This window comes from Stylophora pistillata, chromosome 11 (assembly GCF_964205215.1).
Source record: "Stylophora pistillata chromosome 11, jaStyPist1.2, whole genome shotgun sequence".
Classification (NCBI taxonomy): domain Eukaryota; kingdom Metazoa; phylum Cnidaria; class Anthozoa; order Scleractinia; family Pocilloporidae; genus Stylophora; species Stylophora pistillata.
In genome coordinates this window covers 1,103,099-1,124,860 of record NC_142529.1, presented here as the reverse complement: position 1 = coordinate 1,124,860, position 21,762 = coordinate 1,103,099, and the positions used below count along the sequence as shown (strand labels likewise).

General features: G+C 37.2%; 2 protein-coding genes and 1 long non-coding RNA gene across 4 annotated transcripts; 2 read left to right on the top strand and 1 right to left on the bottom strand.

Moving 5' to 3' along the window:
• The first annotated feature begins 1 nt into the window (after position 1).
• On the top strand, positions 2 to 4,782 carry LOC111323953 (uncharacterized). The gene is made up of 5 exons (XM_022927414.2): positions 2 to 502; positions 1,571 to 1,657; positions 2,977 to 3,093; positions 3,330 to 3,407; positions 3,793 to 4,782. Exons 1-5 carry the CDS (start codon positions 478 to 480, stop codon positions 3,993 to 3,995), a joined length of 510 nt encoding a protein of 169 aa, XP_022783149.2. The 5' UTR covers positions 2 to 477; the 3' UTR covers positions 3,996 to 4,782.
• Positions 4,783 to 5,777: 995 nt separating this feature from the next.
• LOC111323952 (QRFP-like peptide receptor) lies at positions 5,778 to 13,962 on the bottom strand. Of its 2 annotated transcripts, none has more exons than XM_022927413.2 (2): positions 13,826 to 13,962; positions 5,778 to 8,125 (listed from the first exon to the last, which is right to left on the bottom strand). In XM_022927413.2, exon 2 carries the CDS (start codon positions 7,878 to 7,880, stop codon positions 6,189 to 6,191), a length of 1,692 nt encoding a protein of 563 aa, XP_022783148.2. In that variant the 5' UTR covers positions 7,881 to 8,125; positions 13,826 to 13,962; the 3' UTR covers positions 5,778 to 6,188. The 2 variants fall into 2 exon arrangements, with proteins under 2 accessions (XP_022783148.2, XP_088595491.1); XM_088739365.1 differs by lacking the exon at positions 13,826 to 13,962 and adding an exon at positions 11,122 to 11,235.
• Positions 8,119 to 11,126, top strand: LOC148719599 (uncharacterized). Its single transcript, XR_015993413.1, has 2 exons — positions 8,119 to 9,689; positions 10,251 to 11,126. It is a non-coding gene; the product is annotated as an uncharacterized LOC148719599 (long non-coding RNA).
• Positions 13,963 to 21,762: the final 7,800 nt, after the last annotated feature.

Sequence of the window (21,762 nt, the reverse complement as noted above, 5' to 3'; positions counted from 1 at the left end):
TGATGATATTAATCTTAACGAACTGGTACTTACACATTATTCAACTGGGATGCCGAATGTTAGCATACATATGCCAAAATGTACCAGTTGTACATCCTGCCTCAGCCAATGAGGTGCGAGATTAGAAACTATCCTCAGGGATAGATACATGTACAAACGATTAGAGTCATCGACAGTTAAGTGGTTTCATCACTCGGTTGCATCAGCCTCTGCTTTTACATCAACTTCAGAAATTAGCCCTGTTTCCCTTTGACTCTCCGACTATGCGTTGATCGATGTCAAGCTGGAGACATTTCAGTGTTTACTTTGGTCCTGAATGAAAGCCGTGCATTTGTTAAATAATAATTAGCATTTGTTATCTGTTGCATTCTTTCCTAACCACGAGAAGCACAGCAAGACAATGTTATAGATCGTCTCGCAGCCCTTGGTGTCCAAACGCGGAGGCAAGAGTTGATTGAATAACTCAGTACAAAAGGAATGTTTATTACTGTAAAATATGGAGGTAAGATTCTAAAGACTCTCTCACCCTCACTGTTGTTAATTGGTGCGAAATCAAGACATATCATATGAGCGAGAGACAAGTTGTCTCAGTGTTTAGAACCCTTAAACACTGTGGCTTCACCTGGAGCAGTCTCTCTTCACGTAACCAGGCCATTTTTTTTTTGTGCCGAACAGATTTCTATGTCCTTCGATTAATTTACTGGCCTATTTTACTCAACTGTCGCCTAACAGACTAAGTTAAACCTGATTAAATTTCAGTCTACAAAAAGAAGTAATTTTTCTAATTATAACTAAAGCGATTATGGCGGATGTGGACCTTGCTCAGTCGGATCAATTTAACTGATTGTTTTCCTATAGTCCTTTGCTCGTCTGAAATTTGCTCGATGTCCGAGTTATTTCGTGCCCTCACTGAATCTACCGAAGAAGCTATCGGATGTTGTTCAGTTTGAGTATAGAAGGTTCTTGATGTAAGGCAGTGATGTCAAACGATAACATTGGCGCTTAATGAGTATGAAATACAGAAAGGAATTCTTTTTCAATACTAAAACCTCATCACACAATAGATTGTTCCCATTTTAAACACATGTTAAACGTGTTCTTGCAGATGATTTGATTCTTCCGAGAGCCAGATTGTTCATGGAGCATCCCTGGCTCTTTTGATTCTGAAATTAATCCGAGCAGTGAGTTGCAACTCATATGAAACTTACTGTGTTCAGTTGTCTAAGTACTAAGTTTTTTAATCTTCGTTTTGCGAAATGAACCAGATTTGGTAACTGTCACCGTTTGTTAGTAATTTGTGAAGGTGAAAAAGGGTTTATGTGCAATGACTGCTCTCAGTCAGATTTTCCAACTGGCTTCTCAAACGTCCACAATTAGTGTCAACCAGCAAGACTCAATTTTAACCTTGATTGGTCGAGAACTCTGTGACTCTGTTGACGAAAACATTGAACAAATACGATACTTAGTAAAGCTTTAATGATGTAGATTATGGAGCTAATCACTACCACCTAACCGGTGCTAATTAAATTGCCCTGTACTGACAATTGTGTCACTCTTTTTACTCCTCTAGATCACAGAGAGGCTCTGTTTAACCCAAACTGCCGCATTATTCACCTGTTGGAAGACATTAAGAGGCGATGTAACTGTGCTGAGAATGGTTTGTGTTTAGTTTGGGTAAAGACTTCATCCATTAAACTATTTTTCGTGCTCACATTGCCATATCAGCAAAGGAAATATACGAACTTATACAGTAAACACAGGTTAAACGCCCCTACCCTCCCCCCTGTTGTAAGGGAGCACTGTCAAGAATGACAGCCTGACGCTGCTATGTGCGTTTCGACATAAAAGGCTACTTTTAGCAAGGTAAGATTGAGAAAGGGAAGAATTAGGAACGGGATGGGTATGGGGGACGGAAGAGCATAGGGTTTGGGAAGAAAGAACATCATTTCGGGTAGGAAGCGTGAAAGAACTGCAAAAATACGGACATTCGTTAATGATTAATCTACAACGATTTCCCGATCAATAGCGGGCTTATGGAGAGCAGGGTAAGGAAGTCGGAGAATTCTTGGCATCCCTCCTCTCCGGTTTCTCCGCTCAATATACTTAACCTTTCCGCTCCCATCAATGGTAAAGACAGAATTTCCCCTTATAATTTTATAATTTTAATACAATATCAAGCAGACAAGTGATGAGAAGAAAGAAAAATACAAATAAGGGGATCATCAGTTGATCCAATATCAAATTCTCCAAACTAACATAGTGAGAACTGTATGGCAGACAGGGAGGAGAATTACTAATGGGAACTTGGGGGTGAAAGGACTTGGATACATCAAAAAAGTTGAAGTGGTAAATTGGCCACCGTAACGATTACAAAAGCTGACGTTTCGAGCGTTAGCCCTTCGTCGGAGCGAATAGAGGAATTGTGGGTTGCCATGTTCCACCAATAACGTAGCTCCATTCTCTGCCTTTAAAAGCACACACAACCCACAATTCCTCTATTCGTTCCGACGAAGGGCTAACGCTCGAAACGTCAGCTTTTGTAATCGTTACGGTAGCCAATTTACCACTTCAACTTTGTTGATATATCCAAGTTATTTCGTTACTCCCACCGACGCAGCCCCAAATAGTTTCTTTCGAAACTATCAGCCTTTATTCATTGGGAGTGAAAGGGTTAAGGAGACGTCAGGGATAGGTGACTTTGACGGACGGTAGAGTTCTCCGAGAACCATTACACCTTTAGGTGGGCGGGACTGGAATCCCAGCTGATGTTATGGAAGACAATCAAGTGGTTATGTTTTTCTTATTTGTTGTCGAGTACAAATACTGCGCATTTGTGTTTTTGTTGGTTGTAGAATCTTTTTTCACGTCACTGCAAAACGCCCTCGTTTATGACTTCACATGACGACTTTTTCCTTGACGATAAATGATGATTTAAGGATTTTTTCTAATCACTGCACTTTTGTTGTTATTAAACAGCGGTCATTGACCTCTCGGATCTGCAGGGGGCAGTGAAGAATCTAACAGATCACCAAGCATCGAACGGAATTGAATTCCTCAATGAACGAGAAACGTTTATTCTCGTGCGAGTTGAAAGTAGGTAACTGTCTCATGTTGATGCAGCTCAAGTTCTACAGAAACTTGCTACTTTTTTTCGTTTTACATCACCGCTTCTTCGAAACGAAATGCAAACCAATCAAGATATTAAATTTTTTTGAAAAGTTTTATTGTGATCCGGAATTCATAAAGCCATGTTCGTGTATCACCAACCAATGCCTCCACTTTTGATTCAATTTTGATTTGTTTTTGTTTTGTTTTGTGTTGTTATGTAGAAAACATAGAGGGCCGTGAATTTCCCCTGTACACGCCTCTTCTTGATGACGAGGACGTTCTAACAAAGGATTTCCTCGGTAAGGGTTTGGCGCTTTAAACATGTCAATAAATTTGCATTATGATGACTACCTTCACACATCCATTTTAAATAGTTTAGTTGTAGCCACCTTAACAAAGGCTTGACTGCCAACCACCGTTCGAGAAATGAGCCCGCGCTCCTTTCATCCGAGCAAACAGCGGAAATCGAGCCCACCTTTAAGTTGTTACTCTCCTTCATTTCAAGATGCAAATCTAGTCCCGGATGTGTGTTCAATCCCTGCCTGGAGTTTAGATTAAGTTTTTAGTATTGGGTTCTCCTTTATACGGTAATTAAGGGGCAACTTCACTCCGTTGACATTTTCTGGAAAGAGACCACAAATTTTAGAGGTGACATTTTGTAACAGTATTTTGCCCTCATTCTAGAAAGTTTACGCCGCACGCCCACTGACACCCTAGAGGTTAGCGGCAGAGGTTCTCGTAGCATGCGTCGAGGTAGTCTTAAACCAAGTGTTAAACGAAAGCAGTCATCGGGAAATCTCAGTCTCAGTCCCACGGGGAACAATTCTCCCGGTAATAAACCCAGTGCCACATCGAGAAAACGTTCGACCTCCCATCGGCGGAGTTGATAAAATGAACCAAGTATGATTGCAACCATTGGCATGACAGAACCCGAACGAATCTGCTGAGTGCGTGTGTTTAATGGAAGACGCGACAAAAGCATAGATTAAGTCATGACATGTCATTTGTCTTTTGTTCGTCCTGTAATAATACAAAGCGAATTACATTTTGTGAACTGTAAATATTGTGGGTATTTTTTACCGGTAATCATCGTGTTTGAATTTGTTCTCTCATTTTATACCATCTTTATTTCATACAAATATTGTAATTCAGAGAGATGCCAGACGAAACTAGGAATATTGTATCGCAATATCAGGGATATATACTAGTTGGGAAGATATTGGAGAAGGCCTTTTTAACATGATTCGCTTCGTGAAAGCAACGACTGATGCTTAGTACTCTCTTTATCGATGATAAAAGGCAACCTTAGACGTGTAACGCTCACAAAAAAATGGTCGCTGAGTCTTTCAACATTGCACAGGTTCTGCGTCGCCTTAGTGTCACTGGAAAGAAACTTGTTATGCTTGTAAAGAACAAGAATTTGAAAAACGCATGCGTCAAATCAGTTTTGCTTCTTCAGTCTTTACTTCTTACTAGGTCGATTGATCTTAGTGTCAGATGCGCGTGCGCACAACAAAGGAATACAATATCGTGCACGCGCGCAAACCAAGGGACACAATATCGCGTACGCGCACAACAAGGGGATAAGAGATCGAGCATACGCACAGCGGAAGGAGGCTCAAGCTTCTGTAAAGATGTTTACATTTCTTAATTACATTTTCTTTATTTCCCACATTAGTTGGCCTTAATTTCCTTTACTAACTGAGTAATTTTTGTCAGGAATAGTCCTAAACTAAACATTTAAAATCAACCGACCGTAACCAGGTAAGTATCAGTTAGCCACAACAACGATGTAGTTCCTAAGATATCTACTTTGCTGATGAAAATGCGCGCATTTTCTGAGTCAGGCGAGCCTTGGTTAAATAAACCACCAAGAAATTTGTTTTAACTTTAATATAATTAAAAATGAATAATTGTACCAAACGATTTAATCACCACATACCAACTTAGATCTCTCGGACCACTGTGACTAGAAATAGATTTTAACAAGTTGAAACGGATTTATGAAGAGTACATTGCATAATTGGACATAAAAAAGCTTAGACAAAGGCACATAAGGCCTTTATCAGACAAAATAAACGACTCAGTGATGGAGCCAGAATGCCTTGCGTATATTGTGGGAACCCTTATTACCCCCAAAGGAATCGATTGTGAGACGTTTAATTTAACGGCCCCTTATGTCGCTTTTGGTCAATTGGGTCAAGACAAAGAAAAATTTCATTTAATTGATGGCAATATGCTTCCGCAAATAGTAAGGATGTTTAATTTGGTTGTTATGTTTTTAAATGATGGCTAGTGTTATGTTTGTACGACTCTATGACTACGAGCAGTTTAATGTAGCTTTGCTTTCAAAACATGCTGTAAGCAAGTTTTCTATTCCTTGTCCTCCTATAACCTCCTCAGGATTCCAGATATTTTTAGAACAGGAAATCTTATCTACAAGGTATTTCATTAATAGTTTTCTTAGACCGCCCATTAGTGCATTGAACAAACTAATTTGATTCTTGTTAGCGCTTTTCTCAACCATGAAATTTATTGCAAATTGGACTGATGTTCCCTCTAGTCGTCTTTTGTTTAGTACGCGTCTTCATAAAATCTTTCTCGCTTGGTCACTTACGTTAGATAATAACTAAATTATAAAGCACACATAAACATAGGTGAACAACAACTTGAAAACGAAATCTCAAATGCCATGTAATTATTTGATTAGACTTAAACCAGAGCCAAACTTTTTAAAGAGAGCAGTGTTCGATGGATGCTGGACTCCCGAGACATAATTCTTATCTGAATTTGCATTCCTTGTTAAACTAATCCAAATAATTGAACAGAGCAACATTTCTATTCGCGTGGTCCTTTTGCGGGTTCCTTTGTGTTCAGCTTGATTATAAAAAGTTTAATTTATTTACAATTCAAAAGTGAACCTTTGCATTTTTCAGTCAATAGTAACGTGGATTTGGCACTCTTTGTTTACACAAGGCTAAACCTGTTATTAGTTTCCTCTATAGGAGCAGACTTGAACTGCATTTTAATAAGCGAAATGAAACTGGGAAAGAAATGAAATTTTGTCTGGATCAATAATTCTAGAGATCAGTTTCTTGTAAAGAACTTATGTAAGAGAGAAGTTTTTGGTCTATTTTGTTCACTTCAACCCAACAGTTCATAAATGAGTCATTCTCAACGTCATCAGGTGTCAATATGGGCAACTGAGTCTCTAGATTTTCCTTTAAATGCAGTTTCTTCGTGTCGAACACACTACCCGCACACACATTAGCATCAAAATGAGTTGTATTCTCCTCTGCAGCAATTTTCATGCCTGTTTGTAAGTTTTTCTCATCGGAATCGTTGACAAACACGCGTTCATTTCTGTCAATTTCAAATCCCATCCCGCTATCAAGCAGCATTTGTCTTTCTTCTTCTTTCCATTTCATGTTAGTTAGGGATGATCGTGAACGTGACATATTTGAACGGTCCACTATTGTCTCTCTCTGAAAAACATTTTGTCTTTCGTCTTTGTTTTCATTCCAATTGTGATCACATTCGAGCAATGTCCTGGTATAACCATTAGAAATGAGTGTCTTTTTCATTTCTTTGCCATCATCCTCCGACGCACTTCTTCCTTGAAGTTTTTTATTTGTCGCCGTAGACTCAATGGAAATAGGACCTGGTTTTCGGCACCCACTCTTCACATCACCACTAGCGTTTCCATTGCCATTGGTGTGTTTATACACCGCTAATCGGAACTTACCACTGCGGATTTTGTTCATTGCATTAGGATTTATTTTATAAACACCCGCATCCGTTTTTTGCCCGTACTCACAGTGAAAGAAACTTTTAAAGACTTTCTTAAACTCTTTATTTAGCGTTCCGTACGCAATAGGATTGAATGCGCTATTTGCCATTGGGAAAACGTTTGAAAATCGCAAAACGTATACAAAGTACTTGGAGTTCAACAAGTCACCGTATTTAGACCACAAGAACACAACATGTTGAGGAAGCATACAGATTGCGTAGAGTATCACAAGGGCGACCAACATGTTGGTTATCTTTGAAGTCTGTTTCATTCTCTGCCTGACTGCAGCTGCTATCACTTGAGAGCTTTTAGGAAGCATCTTCATTGTGTTGTTCTTGCGAATCTTAACCGCGATTAGCACTGCTAACACTACAATAGTGGCCAGAGGTAAAATGTATTGAATCACAAAAATGAAATTCCAGTAGAGCTCGGAATAAAGAGGATCCGGCCAAGTCTCATCGCAGTAAACTTTACCAGGCCCAGGTCTTACTATCCCAGCCACATATAGAAGTGGAGAACAGATTACAAAAGAGGTGATCCAAATTACAGCCAGGATGATTTTGACTTTTCTACCGCTTAATCTGGGTTTCATCGGATAAGCAATTGCTCTGTACCGGTCGCTTGTTATGGCGAGGAGTGTCCCGATTGAAGCCGATAAACAGAGCGGAACCAGTATGTAGGTAAAATGACACATGAAATTTCCTGTAGCCCAGTTCTGGTTGTTTTCAAACGCTGCCATTTGGGTCGGTAAAAAGATCACTACGTTTAGTAAGTCACATAGAGCCAGATTGAATGTAAAAATGTTATTGCTCGTCCGCATTCGCTTACGACGGATCACAGCCACACAAACCACAGAGTTACCGATGATTCCTACGATGAACACGACGATAAATATCAAACGAAGTGTCCAGCGCAAGTAAGATGGCTCGATGAAGTTGCCGCTTGCACTAGTAGGGGCGCTGGTGAAATTCTTCTCGCCCATGATGAGATTATAACGTTTTGCAGTTGTAGGAAGACAAAATCACTCCATTTAGCGGCAGTTTGTGTTGTTGCGGTTTACTAGCTTTCGGGTTCAAGCCAGCTGATTTGACCCGTGAAATTATTGCAATAAATGCAGGATTGGTATACTTGTAAAGTGCCTTCTTTGATTGAGCGGTTAATGTCGCTCTTCAACAACTTCTACCCACTGAAAAGTTTCGATTGGCTGTCCTTCAATCATCGGTTAACCTGCAATTAAAAAACTTCTCAGTTAAAGTGAATTTCCCGCATATTAAAAGTGCGAAAGATATGTTTATCTTTGTGCGTAAATCGGAAAGCTATGATATGTAAATGTATAACCCACTTGCGAATTTCAAAGATAACCCACTCTTGATAACTATAATTAACAACTTCTCTGTAACAATTGCTACTTTGGCTAGTTCCTGTTTCTAAATGTTAAATGTGTTATACATAATTGCCGACTGTCTTTACTTCTGTGTTTTCCACCCTTTGAAAACATTGTTCTTTACAGACACAACAACGTTTGTACAAACATAGATTCTGTCTTTGCGTTGGATCCTTTCTGATCGCTTTATTGTATTCTTTGCCAACGAGATCAGTAATGCTGTGAGGTAAGAAGTCTTTTTCAAATATCTTTGTGGATTAAAGCGCGTATTTGTGTACTTTGTTTGTTTATTCCTTGGGTAATGTACAGATTTCCATGGACCTTGTTATGCGATGCAAAAATTTGTCTAATTTACGGGGACAGTAGGTGATTTTAATTAAAACTTATAAATAAAGATTTATCACTTCATAGCCCATCGCACAAACGACGTTACCTCACCATTGTTCACTGAACTCTGAAACATAGGTCAACTGCATACAATTTAATTCCCTTGTTATAAGTACAAGTAAACAATCATTTCTTGCTTTAATTCTGTTTAAAATAAATCTAATATAGAGGTAGCGAAAACTTTAAATATGCATTAATCTCAAAGCTAAGATTATCTGTGATCCTAACTTTGAGGCAGAATACTTGAGCAATCTCCTGCTGATTTTATGACACTTCTTTACAATTTTTCCCTAAGCTGTATCAGCAGCAAACTTGGATAAAATTCAGCAGTAGGTGTTTTAGCGCAAAATCGACACATTCTAGAGAAATTTAACTCAGTAATATAATAATCGATTTTATCCAACAAAATGATTTGGAGACTTTTTGCAAGAGTCCTATTTTTCATTTTTTTTCTTCTTTTTTTCTTTCTATCTTTTTTCGTGATTCAGTCGGCATCTCTAATCACAATAATTTGCAAATGAACCTTGTCAAACCAAGGAAATCAGATGTATTTCCAGTTCTCTTGTCGTTTAGAAAGGTAGAAACCTAGGAGTTCCTCTTTTTCCATTAACAACAGTTTCAATTTAGAAATATAAATGGAGTAGACCTTCAAATTGACTCTCTATGACTTTTCTATACCCCAAGTTAGAACTATTTTCACTATCAAAATGCGAACAAAATGTTTTAGATTTGAAGCCTGCGGAAAGGTCTCGCTCTAGGACTTTCGGTAAAAACAAAAGATGATATATCGTCTTCCATGGGCGTTCACAGTTATGTTAGTATGTGGTCGTGATTGAGTCTCTTGGGATATTGATTCAGGCGCAAAGTACTCCTGTGATAGCTCAGTCTTATTTCAGGAGCCGCAGTCACCGCGAGCTGTTTAGAATCGTGTCGATAACCAATACGACTTTTTTACTTTGGAATCAGGAATGCCGGCTTCTTCGGTTGGTGGAGTATCTTTGTTATCAATCACTGACAAAGGTTTGTGCTCTTGGGTCACGTAGAATTCATTATATGATCAGTCTTCGTCTACTTTTAGCAGCATGCTTAATGGATTTTAGTCAAGAAAAACAAGCATGAGTTCGTTTTTCAGATGGACACAATGCCCTGTTTACGTTTTTTCTTTAAAAACATGAAAAAAAAACACCCTAGTTTAATATTTGGTTTGAAACGGAATACACTGATCTGTAAGCTTCTGCCGGCGTGGGCTGCTGAATCTGTTTAGTAAATAATTACTTACTCACAGCAACCTCTATTCTCTTGCTCCCAGTAAGTTTTTTCCTTTCGAAAACCACGGTAGGGAAGTTTCGACCCCTGCTTAGAAACAGTCTTTTTGTTACACGCTTTTGCTTCATGCAGAGCATCCACGTCGATTTGTAAACTGAAACTTCAACACTTTACTTTCAGTTCCGTGTGACTCTCGCTGGCAAGCCCAAAAGTATTTTCATTTATAGCATTGTTTCTTTTTTTATCGGAATATTGAAAGCGTGTTAGATAAGATAAAAGCAAAGTTTTTACTCTGAAATTCTTTGGTTTTTTCAGTTCCAGTTCATGTAGGCTTTATCCTGCACAGAGACAATAAACAAGAAACGGAATTGGCTAAATTGCGAAACTACACCATGCCGTTCTCCAGCACACATGATCTTCTCAGGTCCAACTCTTTCAGCCAAATCTCAAGTCGATGATTCTGTTAACTAAATTTTTTTTATAAAGGCTGATAGTTTCGAAAGAAACTGTTTGGGGCTGCGTCGGTGGGGGTAACGAAATAATTTGGATATATCAACAAAGTTGAAATGGTAAATTGGCCACCGTAACGATTACAAAAGCTGACGTTTCGAGCGTTAGCCCTTCGTCGGAGCGAAGGGCTAACGCTCGAAACGTCAGCTTTTGTAATCGTTACGGTGGCCAATTTACCATTTCAACTTTGTTGATATATCTAAATTTTTTTATACTTTTGTTACTGTTAATTAAAGAATTTGGTTTAGGATCAAGACATCATCCCTGTATTATTTTCACATACTGTTGAACTTATGAGCAGATTCTGAAAAGAGAATCAAGATGGTCACTCTTCGGGATTAGTAGGGTAAAGAACAGCTGTGGCTATTGGCCACAGAATCCCATTTCAATGTATTCTATCGAAGATACTTTACACCTCCTGTGATGATTTCATAAAATGAACATTTTGGTTCTTGCCGCTCCCGCTGTTTTTTTAAAAGATGAAATTGTTATTAAAGGTAAATTCTAATCATTGAAGAGTTTCGTTCTGGAAAGCTTGCTTCTCTACTCACGTATTGCAAGGAAACCATCTTTTTGTAACCCAATTGCATAACATAAATAATTCGTTTCTTAGCATCAAAATCGCAAAAGAAGATTTCCGTACCACGACAAAACGACAAAAAAATTTTTGACTCACCAACCATTCGATAAAAAGTGATGTCTTGCATCAAAAGTCTGGTGGAAAGCTGTGCTTATTATTTGTGTGTTGAACTCCGGTTTAAGCAAAAGGGTCCCTTTTACATTTAAATATATATTGTAAACACCAAGTGATGTCCAGCAGGGCTTTTGTTGAATGAGACTCGAGTCAAGTTTGTAAACAAAAAATGAGAGGGAAAAATCCTGAAAAATACATTTTTTCATTTCTACTACAACAGAAATCATCTCAGAAACATCTGCGTCTCGATTTAGAGCTTTTTTTACTTTGTATTGTTTACCCAACTCAATTAGATCAATCTAATGGCAGAATATTTCTGAATGAAATTTTCGTTTGTAGTAATAAGTGCTTCCATTTACCCTCTAATTTCGAGAAGTGTTTCATTCAATTAAGCTCATCGAATTTTCACGAAAACTTTTCTGTCGGCTGTGATGAAAAGTTTGAAGAGAGTTCACTTGACTGTATCGAATTTGCTCACAATTTAAATTGAAAATTACTGATTGAAAAGTTTACGAACCGAAAGACAACATTTTTAATTTACCAAGAAAATTGGCACTATATTTCCTTAATAATTCATGATTATTCTTTTGCTGGAAGCTTAAAGAAAGGGTTTTTCTTTTCATCTCCTTTACAGTTCACCGACAGGAAAGCGATAAAATATATCCTTCTTACTTACAGAGAAAATATTTACTTTGTATATGCATGTTTCAGTTCGGTATCTCTCTATAACCGAAACTCTATTGTGTGCGTACAAAGCAGAATTTCCAAAATTGACACTATTCTTGTCATATTTATCAAAGGTTACAAAACGTCTCATTCTGTGGGTTTTCGAGATAAAATTGAGTTAAAAAATTTTCCAAACATGGCATGCTTGCTGAAGTTAAAGACATCGCCAGGCTACAGAGTGAGGCTTTGTAGCGTGGAGTATTTTGGGATATCCGTTTCTTGCTTCAAACTGCCTCCAAGTTTCTAGGCTAGTGGTATTTGTTAAAAGTTCTGGTAAATAGAAGTATCAATGACTGTTTACTGCTTAATTCAAAAAAGCTTAATTGAAAAAATGGTTTTGAAATTCTTATTTTTTTCGCCGAAATCTTCTATTTCCTCTATTAGCCTGGACAAAAAAATACATTGTTTGTTTGAACAAGAATATTATGTCTCCAACAACTGCACAAACAATATTTGAAAGCTAAGTGACCTTCTGGAGCTTCAAAGTTAATTTTGTTGAAGGCCTAGTAACTAATATTAACCGATTCTAAGTTCCCGGCTATGTTTCGTTTCCCCTCAGACTCTGTGACGTCACGATCGAATTGAACTTAAGTGATCTATCCGAGTATTTGATTTACACGTGTGTTAGACTTTCATTTGTTAGCTTTTTTATAGCAATGGCTTGTGCTGTTGGTACTGATAGGCTGTTTATTGAATGAGTAAACCTAAGTTAAAAGGTTTTAGTTTCGAAATTAGTTTAACCAAAGGAATGCTTCTGAGATCGTATGCGAGCATGAACTAACTCGGTTTATATCGGTTAGATTTGGCTAAACTTGACCTTTCATGTAGATATTAACATTTATCTCGGAAACAGATATGTTTATTAACACGCCATAAATGCTGTTTATACTTGATCTTTTTTATCTCTTAAATATCACAACTTCGTCGCCAACTCTAGTTATTTGAGGTAGGATTTTTATTGAACTCAGCCGGCCTAATCAAGAAGTCAAAACTTCATTACAAGTATTTGAAAGAAAAACCGACCGTAGATAACTGTTATCAGAGGGCATTCCTGGACATCTGGTGACAAAAAAGAATCAGTTTTCGGTATTTCCCAAGTTGTTGATGTTCGTGCCGCAGCTTTTCTCGTCTGAGAAATGTACATGTGAAATCAGTTGTTGGATTGACGGCTGAACTAACATAAGCATCACTAAACAAATAAGTACACTGCTATTCCAGACAATGAAAATAAGAGTGAAACTCTTTTAAATTGCAATAATTATTAACTTAACCTATATAGATGTTAAAAGGCTGATAGTTTCTAAAGAAACTGTTTTGGGGCTGTGTCGGTGGGGGTAACGAAATAATTTGAATATTTCAACAAAGTTGAAATGGTAAATTGGCCACCGTTACGATTATAAAAGCTGACGTTTCGAGCGTTAGCCCTTCGTCGGAGTGAATAGGGGAATGTAGATGTTATTCGAATAGGGGAATGTTGATGTTATTCTCGTGGATTTCAGTCAAAGTGTAATCAAGGCTAAGTTTTGCTCTCCGAAAGAACAGACCATCATATTGAGGCGAATCAAATGGGTGAAATGTGTTTTTCACCGGGCTAAATAGTAAAATGAACTAGGAGTAACTTTTCACACACCGTTAGGCAATTACACTCCTCCTCGGATATTTAAGCATGGCCGAATTACTTCATTCATATCTTTTTAATTTTGTCGCATTGTGTAACGCCTAGAGAAAAAGCGAGACTATGTACTTTATGAGTTAACACGGTGAAGCAGTCGCTGTCCGAAGACCTCGTCATACAGTCACCGTTCAAGATAAGTATGGTTACAAAGTTGTTTTTTTTTTTTTAAGGGAAGTGTTTCTCATTTCTTTTTCGGCTTAGTAATGTTATTAAGATGTTACAGTCATCTTTACATCGGACTCATCATCAACGGTAGATACATATATCGGTAGAATACTAACTCACCATGTTAAGAAAGCCAGAATTCGAATCTCCTTTCTTGTCGAGTATCTGTGTAAAGCACATACGTGTTTTATGGAGTGAGCTTGTACATCGGTTTCATTAAATCAATGTTCACGAGTTGCGCTCAGTTAGTCGGCATGTTTAAGATATTCTAGATGTTTGTTTCCTTTTATTGAGATTTTCTGATAACGACTTGAGATGATGACGTCCTGCAATTTTCCTATTCGTTAATTTCAAATTTGTTTTAACGCTTCCACCTTTGAGAATCTTACTTACCTAATCAACCCACTACGCATGTGCGGTATGGTATTTTAATTCTGTGAACCTTAGCTTTTTTGCTTCGTTTTGATGAAGTAGCTGCGGTGGGTTATTAATTTAAAAACCCGCAAGCTCAAAGGTTATATGCGGTGGAGACATCAGTTAATAAATGAAAATGAAAAAAACAGATGCGAAGATTGGTTTTATAAACAGTCCGAGCAAAAGCAGTACTTGGATTCCAAAATAAACAAACCAAGACGATTAGTAACTCTTTAATCCGAAAGTAGAGGCGTTAATAACGACAATTGTATTTGCCCTTCAGGTTAGAGTTTAGATGTCAAGAAAAACAACATAGCAAGTGGAACTCAGTTTAACGTCACACGTTACCGGTCTAAATATCTAACATCCTCCTTGAAATATTCAATGCATTGTAGACTGATCGACGGTAAAAGACAATGTTTAATCAGTCTGTCGTCCACATCATCGTATATTTGAAAAAGAAGCATTTAAAATCAGTTCTACTTGTCTAGAACTTTGAAAATTATCAGATAGTTTTCATTCCAAAGCTTTGACTTAATGAAATAAAATAGTGAGTGCAAACGCTCGAGGCATGGGAAAGAAATTAGTCGTAAGAACAACCTCATTTAACCCGAAAGCACATTGAGAATGTGGCGATAAATGTTTGTTTCAGTATACAAAGCAAAACGAGCATGGTGTTAATTAAAAGTTAACTGGCAACATTTAACCTTTTGCCGGTAAGCATACGGACTTCATTTTTGCTGCTATGAGAAAACACCCAGGAGGCATTCACAGGACTTTGGGTAAATACCGCCAGCTAATCAATGGCCCTATCACAAAATTTTAATAATTCAGAGACTGCCCTAAATTGAATGTGATTGGTCCAAAACACAAAATAAAATAGATACTGCACATTTCTGAGTAATCTGGAGAAACAAGTGATTTTCAAGCCATGACGATCTGCGTAAGAACTTCAAAGTTGCAAAAAAAAGATTCTACTAATTTTGCCAATCACTGCACGTTGTTCCTTTCAGTGAGGTTAACCTGGCGACTGGATCGCTTGACTGTTTCGTCAGTAACCCAGTGATGAACTCAGTCAACACTGATTCCTTTCACAGTTTGAAATTTATCCATGCTTCTGAGAAACAAACGCTTCAGTGACTGTTGCGCCATTCTGCTTTTAGACAGCTTTTGCGAGTTTAGAGGACGCACTACAAACGCTATTAAAGATGTTTATTCCACGAACCTTACCCCTCTAGCTGGAACAGTTTAATCTTCAATTCCAGCAGATTAAGTCGATCGGCAAGAGGGCTCTCTAGAAAATACATATAGTGTATTGCTGGTACTAGACATTTTAACGTCAGTGTCAAACTCGCTATGTGTGCTTAGAAAGATTAGTAGAGTCTTAACGGTGAGAATTTGAGAACAATAACAATTATGCTCAAATAATTTTTGGCCATTGATTAATTATATACTTATCTTGTCAAATTCCAGTTTTATTACTCCTTATTTTATCTTATCTTTGATCAATTGATTGCAAGTTCGTGCAAATATTTTCAATTCATTTGCAAATTGAGTTTTGAGTGACAAATAGATCACCTGATAAATATTCCTAGAGTGCACGTGTTCGTAGCTTTTATTGAGGTGCGAGAACTCAACCAGTGAGGTTTGACGAGTAGACTTATTCAGGCCTTTTGCCAGTATAGGATCCAACAAAATAAAGTACTAGATTAACCAAACTGGGAATTTTTCTGTGACGTCAAGATAACACCTAATTTGAGTGTTGGAATCATTCTAAAAAAATTGTTCTGTCCAGTTGACGGATTCTAGTCACCAGAAATAAGCAAGTGCGTTCAACATCATACATCAGCTTAAGAGAGTTTCTACCTCTCAGTACCTCATGTAGACAGTGACAAATCATAGATTATAAGACAATATAAATGCTTACAACGTATGAAGACAAAAATGGCATGTACAATCGTTTTTGAAACGCACAACTTCGTAAAAGCCACAAATACCAGCGTCTTCTTGCGTTTGATTCCCATTTCTTTGGCCCTTATTACTTCTGTTCCTCTTTGCGTCCAAGAAACCAAGGAATGGAAGAAATTAGACAAACTAGAATCAAATTCGTGCATGCATGCAGTTATCAATTAACTATGAGAAAGAGGTAAGACATCATGGCAACACCGTTTAAGGAGAATTTTGAAAGAGACATCAGCTTGCCGTTTTGTAAACTGAGCTAATTGAGTTGGCGAATAAAATGCCCAATTAACATTTCAACAATGAGCCAGTGATAAATGAGTAATTAAATCATGCTTCATGGAAATTATGAACAGAAGTATTTACGACAATGTTGTGTAATTAGACTAAAGAATACTGAACCACTCGCAACGACGGAAAGTAAATTGGCTTATAATCCATGGTGCAATAGGTGCCACTGAACACATTTCGCTGACAATACATACCAGCTGTGAGTTTATGGGTTGAAGTGTTGCTGTCGCTGACTTTTGCACTTTCAGAATTTCCCTGTTTCGTGTGATCTCAAAATACCCCGGCTCAGCTTTGTAACTTGACTTAAATTTACTTTTCCAGTCAATGGAAAGAAGCAAATTCTCATGCATTGGATACCAATCATATCTGAGGAAGTGATAAGTGCAAAACAAATAGAGTGCCCCTTTAATCAACTTTACCACATGCAGGGTTCACTTCAAAGAGTTGCACGAACGTCCAACGCCTTTTGATTGATTACAAAAGTTAATGTAAGTTCTCGATGACCTCATGTTCGCACAGGTTCGCACACTACTTTGAACCTTTTTTTTTTTACCACCCGTGGAGAAATCATCAGCAAAACAAATACAGTGCTCCGTTGATCAACCGCTGTTACCTCATGCAAGGCATACCTCAGACAATTACGCGAATATTAATCACGTTTTCCATAAAAACTTTATGCAATTCAGTTGTGATGGTTTCAACTTAATACAGGTTAGTAAACTGCTGTGCTCCTTTTTCACAACCAGAGGATTATCCAACAAACGAAGTGGCCATGATTATTCCTAGCTGTTTGATAAGACACTTCAAACACATTTTACGAATATTATAGTTGAGTAGCATTCTCAAAAGTTAGATACATCATTACATATCTGTTTACCTCCTACAAGGGGCTAGATCTGTGATGGCCTTGACCAATGCTTTCTTCAACCGGACTACAGTTTTTCAAAGACAGCTTATCCTATTGCATTTTGAGAGCAAAGTGAGACACTTGCTTTTAACTTCTCAGTTTTTCATCAAACAAGGGGTGGTGTAGAAGCTAAGGAATGGTTGAAAGCACTTAATGCGTTTTGAGATAGATCTTTTATAAAACAAAGAAAGATGAAACCAGCTGATAACAAAATCTGATGATGATGATGATAAATACCATAGACATCTTGCTGTGATGAATGAAATAAGTATCATGATTCTCTGTTTAATTTTTCTTGACATTTTTGCTGTATCTTGTCATCTCTTTTACAATCCATTTCTACCTATGACAATAGCATGTTAGAGTTAAGGTGTTGAGCGAGGAAATTTCGGAATGATCAGGTATGAGCATTAATCAACGTTCGACAAGGTTCGTCATGATTAGTACAACCAGGCAAAGCGTTTCTATTTATTCATTCTAATCTTTTAATAAATTCTGTTGAGTTTTGGAGTGAATCTTTTAAAATGAACCTAGCCCATAAACGATGTATTCCTCTTACGAACTGAAGGAATCATTAGAAAAGAACCTGTTTTTTTATAACCAGATTTTTGAGGAGAAATGCACGTGCACTTAGCGAGAAACTCACCGGCATTGATTTAGAAATTCCCAAGTCTTACTGACTTGGACTAGAATGATGGGGACGAATCTGCCTGCGTGCTCTATTTCAATAATATGATTTGTAAAGGGCATCCTATTATTCAGCTCTGCTAGTATCCTGAGTTGAGTTAGTTTCAACAGTTGGTTACTGAGTGAAACTTAAAGGACATAAAACGTAATGAAAATGATTTTTCCACTTCATGTGTTCTTATGTTGACACTTGCAGCAAAAGTCACGAGATTTTTCTCTAAACATAGGGGAGGAGAATACAATAAGGGAGACTGCAATACGGCTTTGGCTCACTGAAAAGAGAAAGTAAAAGTATTCAACAAATCCCACATTGACAGATTTGAAAATGATGTCGATTTTATCATTTCTGATGAAGATTTGTTACTGTCAGTTTCGACGGCTGGTTGCGCAAAGCTATGGACATCTCAATGATGTGACCCCACTTTCGCGTTCTAGGTAATAAAATTCTAGTCAAGTGTTGATAATAGATCAGCTTTTACAATCGTGATTCAGGTGGCTGTCATACCTCCCTGAGGACTTTTGACGATCTGTTCTTATTAGCTCATTATGAATGTTCTCTAAATTGAATTGACCCCGGAGCCCAGCAGATATAGGATACAGTTTCCTATGAAAGATTTGACACCCACAAACTGAGGACTGCGCAGTAAAATCATCAAGACACCAAATTTTTTTCAATGGCAAAACGCTGCAAGTTTTAGATTTTTGTTTCTTCGGAAAAATGTTTACCCTGATTGGTCAGCAAAGAGAGTCATCACTGGACTGAATATTCTTTTTAAACAAGTGAGTCCTAATGTTACTCATGAATGTAATGCTCATGAATGTAATGTTTAATGCAATACTAAGATTTCGTAAACTTATCTCTAAAGATACTCTACTAAGATTGTATGAGACTTTTATTATGCCACATTTTAACTATTGTTCGTCTGTGTGGCACTTTTGTGGTGAGCGTAGTACTGAGAAGATAGGTATTTTAAACAAGCGAATTCTTAGAATTATCTTGCAGGATTATAATTCTCCCTATGACTCTCTTCTTAGCAAAGTTAACTCCAAATCTCTGTATAAAAGACGCCTTCAGACTTTCTTAATTATATTGTACAAGAGCTTGTTTTTTAACTGCTATCCAGGCTATCTAAGGAATATGTTTAGTTTCCGGTCTGTGTCCTATAAATCTACGTGGAAATTATATTTTGTCTCTACCGTCTACAAAAACTACTACTTATGGTCTTCACTCCTTTTCATATATGGCTTCAAAACTATGGAACTCTCTTCCGGACTCTTTTAGAACGTCTGACTTTTCTGATTTCAAGCGCAAGATTCTACAGTATGACTCTTTCTCATAGTTAAATTTTAGAATGTTACAATTTTACATTTTACATTTTACATTTTAGTAGTATTTAGAATTATACTTGTAACTCGAAGATACTAGCTTATCCTTTAGCTACTCCAAATTCGATATTAAATAAAGTATATGTATGTATGTATGAAATCATTGTAAAAGAAGAAATTCGAGAGAGTTTTTTTTGCAAAAAATGGGCTAAACTACGTTAGGATTCAATTTTGCTTCAGACTTTGCAATTCCTTTAATAACGGTACTCTGGCTAATGGATTACGGCTCCTGTTCACTACTAAATAAAATCACGCCGAGATTGGGAGGATTTTATAATAGAACCCAAGAGAGACGAGAGAGATATGATATCATGCTGAGGTCAATATCCATGTCAACTACCTTTACTACTTTGCAGTTTGATTTATCACGCCTTTCTGTTTCTGCGTTTTTTTTCCCTTCGATCAAAATCTTACATTGGAAGGTCATTGATGCAAACAGAAAGCTCTGCCTCCCAACGTCACGAAGCAGAACAACACGACTTTGATAAAAAGTAAAAATTTCAGAATTTTATTTGGTAAACTTATTACATTTTGACTAAAAATTTGTTAGCCTTGTAACGGATAAAGCCAAATCAGACAAATAAGGGGAAAAATCAAACCATAGGAATGCAACAAGCAATCTGAAAGTTGACCTGTGATTCTTGAATTTTCTCGATCAGATTTGACGAAAAAATCTGGATGTCTAAGGAGTGATTAAAATAAGGTGTCTTTTACTGAGAAATAAGGAGAATCTAGTTATAAAAACAGGCCTTATTTTTAAAGGTGATTTCAAATTTAACGAACTGAAGTTATATTCTCCCCTAGCTAAAATTTGTCTGTGTGTCAGTGATGAGGCAATAATCCAACACCACTGACAGCACATCAATCAACATCTCAGCACCTGTATTCAATATATGTCAGTGGATCTTGTGTTCTGCTAATGAAATTAACTTCGTTACTTTTGGGGAAGACATTGACTTCATTATAAAAGACTTCAAGGTGACCTTCATCGATATAATTTACCGCGCACAGGGTCAAATGTGTTATTTTCCCGTTTCATAAGTGCCTGCTTTTCGTTCGCAAATTGGGTGTCTACTAGTGTTAGGGAACAGGTACAAAAAGCGCACCAATCCAGTTTGTTGCCGGAAAAATTGTTAACGTGAACGCAAAAATACGTCCTTTGCTTTTGAAATGAGTGCCTAGACGTAGAATGCTCTTCGTTAGTATCTCCTGCTTGTCTTTGCCTAAATTAGTCCAAGAAGAAAAGAACTAAAATCCTATCAGTAATCACGATAATCGTTTCCCATCAGGAGTTTTTTTTTTTTTTTTTTTTTCAGTTTCGGATGTATCAATAGTGAGGTTTGTAAGTCTGGTGCATTAACTTAAAATTTAAACTCCTTACCGGCAGAAGACATTGTAGTTAACAATTTTTGAGCCTGTTGTGTAAGCTGTGTTCAAGGCAAACTTCTCTTTACATTTGTTTTTACATTCGGAAATTGAAGGCATATGACTCAGCAGCACCTAAAACTTTGAGTCCATAAAGTATAAAAAAAAATTTAAAAAGGGTGATTATTTAGTACAACGGCAGCGAAATCCAACAAACTTTCTTGTGGACATTCCGTATACAACGACCTCAGTCAGAACCGAGAGTGTCCCTAAAAACTTACAGAGAATTAAATCCTTACCCCACTCCTGTAGCTATTTTGTTAATGAGATTCTACCCCCTCCCCATGTATCCTTATGTAGAACTGTAGTCCCGAGATATTTGCGCCTGCAAATAATAACCAGTTCAAAACCTACTTACAATAGATTAAAAATTCTCAATTTAGCTCACATAAACAGTTCAGCCACAGAGGATTTCTTAATAAGAGTCAAGGACATTTTCTTAACGGAACTGCGCTGTGTTTTGCGCTCAATATACAATATTTTGAATTTTAAACTTAAGTGCATATTTGAAATGGTAACTGTTATACTCTTAAACAAAACTTACAATATTCTATCATAGGCACAAATACAAAGTCAGAGATCAACCTTATTATTTTAGAACAAACGGTAATCAAAAGCATAGGTCTCTTAGAGGCTGGACTAATTAAGTATTTTTGCCATGAGCATGTAATCATTATAGGGAAGAAGTGTGCAAGTTTATGTATGAGTTGCCGTTTATTCGATCGCTTTGTGTGATTTAGAACTAGTACGCCTGCAGTGTTACTAAGTTTAAATTCTTTCTAGTCAGTGATGGTCAGTTATTCGCTTTCGTGCACTGAACACAGTACATGAAACAAAAACGTTATTCTAAAAGTAAATTTTACGAAACACTTCTATCTTTAACTCGTGACTAACAAATAACACTGGGAATATATATATATTTACCACTGTTCAAACCGAGTGCTTAATTCAAAAGAAGAACACCAACCTTATTTTTGCCCTTCATTGC

What these genes read in the sequence shown, in the direction of transcription:
- LOC111323952 (XM_022927413.2), bottom strand. Translation starts at nt 7,880, where the DNA reads ATGGGCGAGAAGAATTTCACCAGCGCCCCTACTAGTGCAAGCGGCAAC.
- LOC111323953 (XM_022927414.2), top strand. Translation starts at nt 478, where the DNA reads ATGTTTATTACTGTAAAATATGGAG. An exon ending in TATTACTGTAAAATATGGAG is followed by an intron (nt 503 to 1,570) that starts GTAAGATTCTAA and finishes TTACTCCTCTAG; the next exon opens with ATCACAGAGAGGCTCTGTTT. An exon ending in ATGTAACTGTGCTGAGAATG is followed by an intron (nt 1,658 to 2,976) that starts GTTTGTGTTTAG and finishes GTTATTAAACAG; the next exon opens with CGGTCATTGACCTCTCGGAT.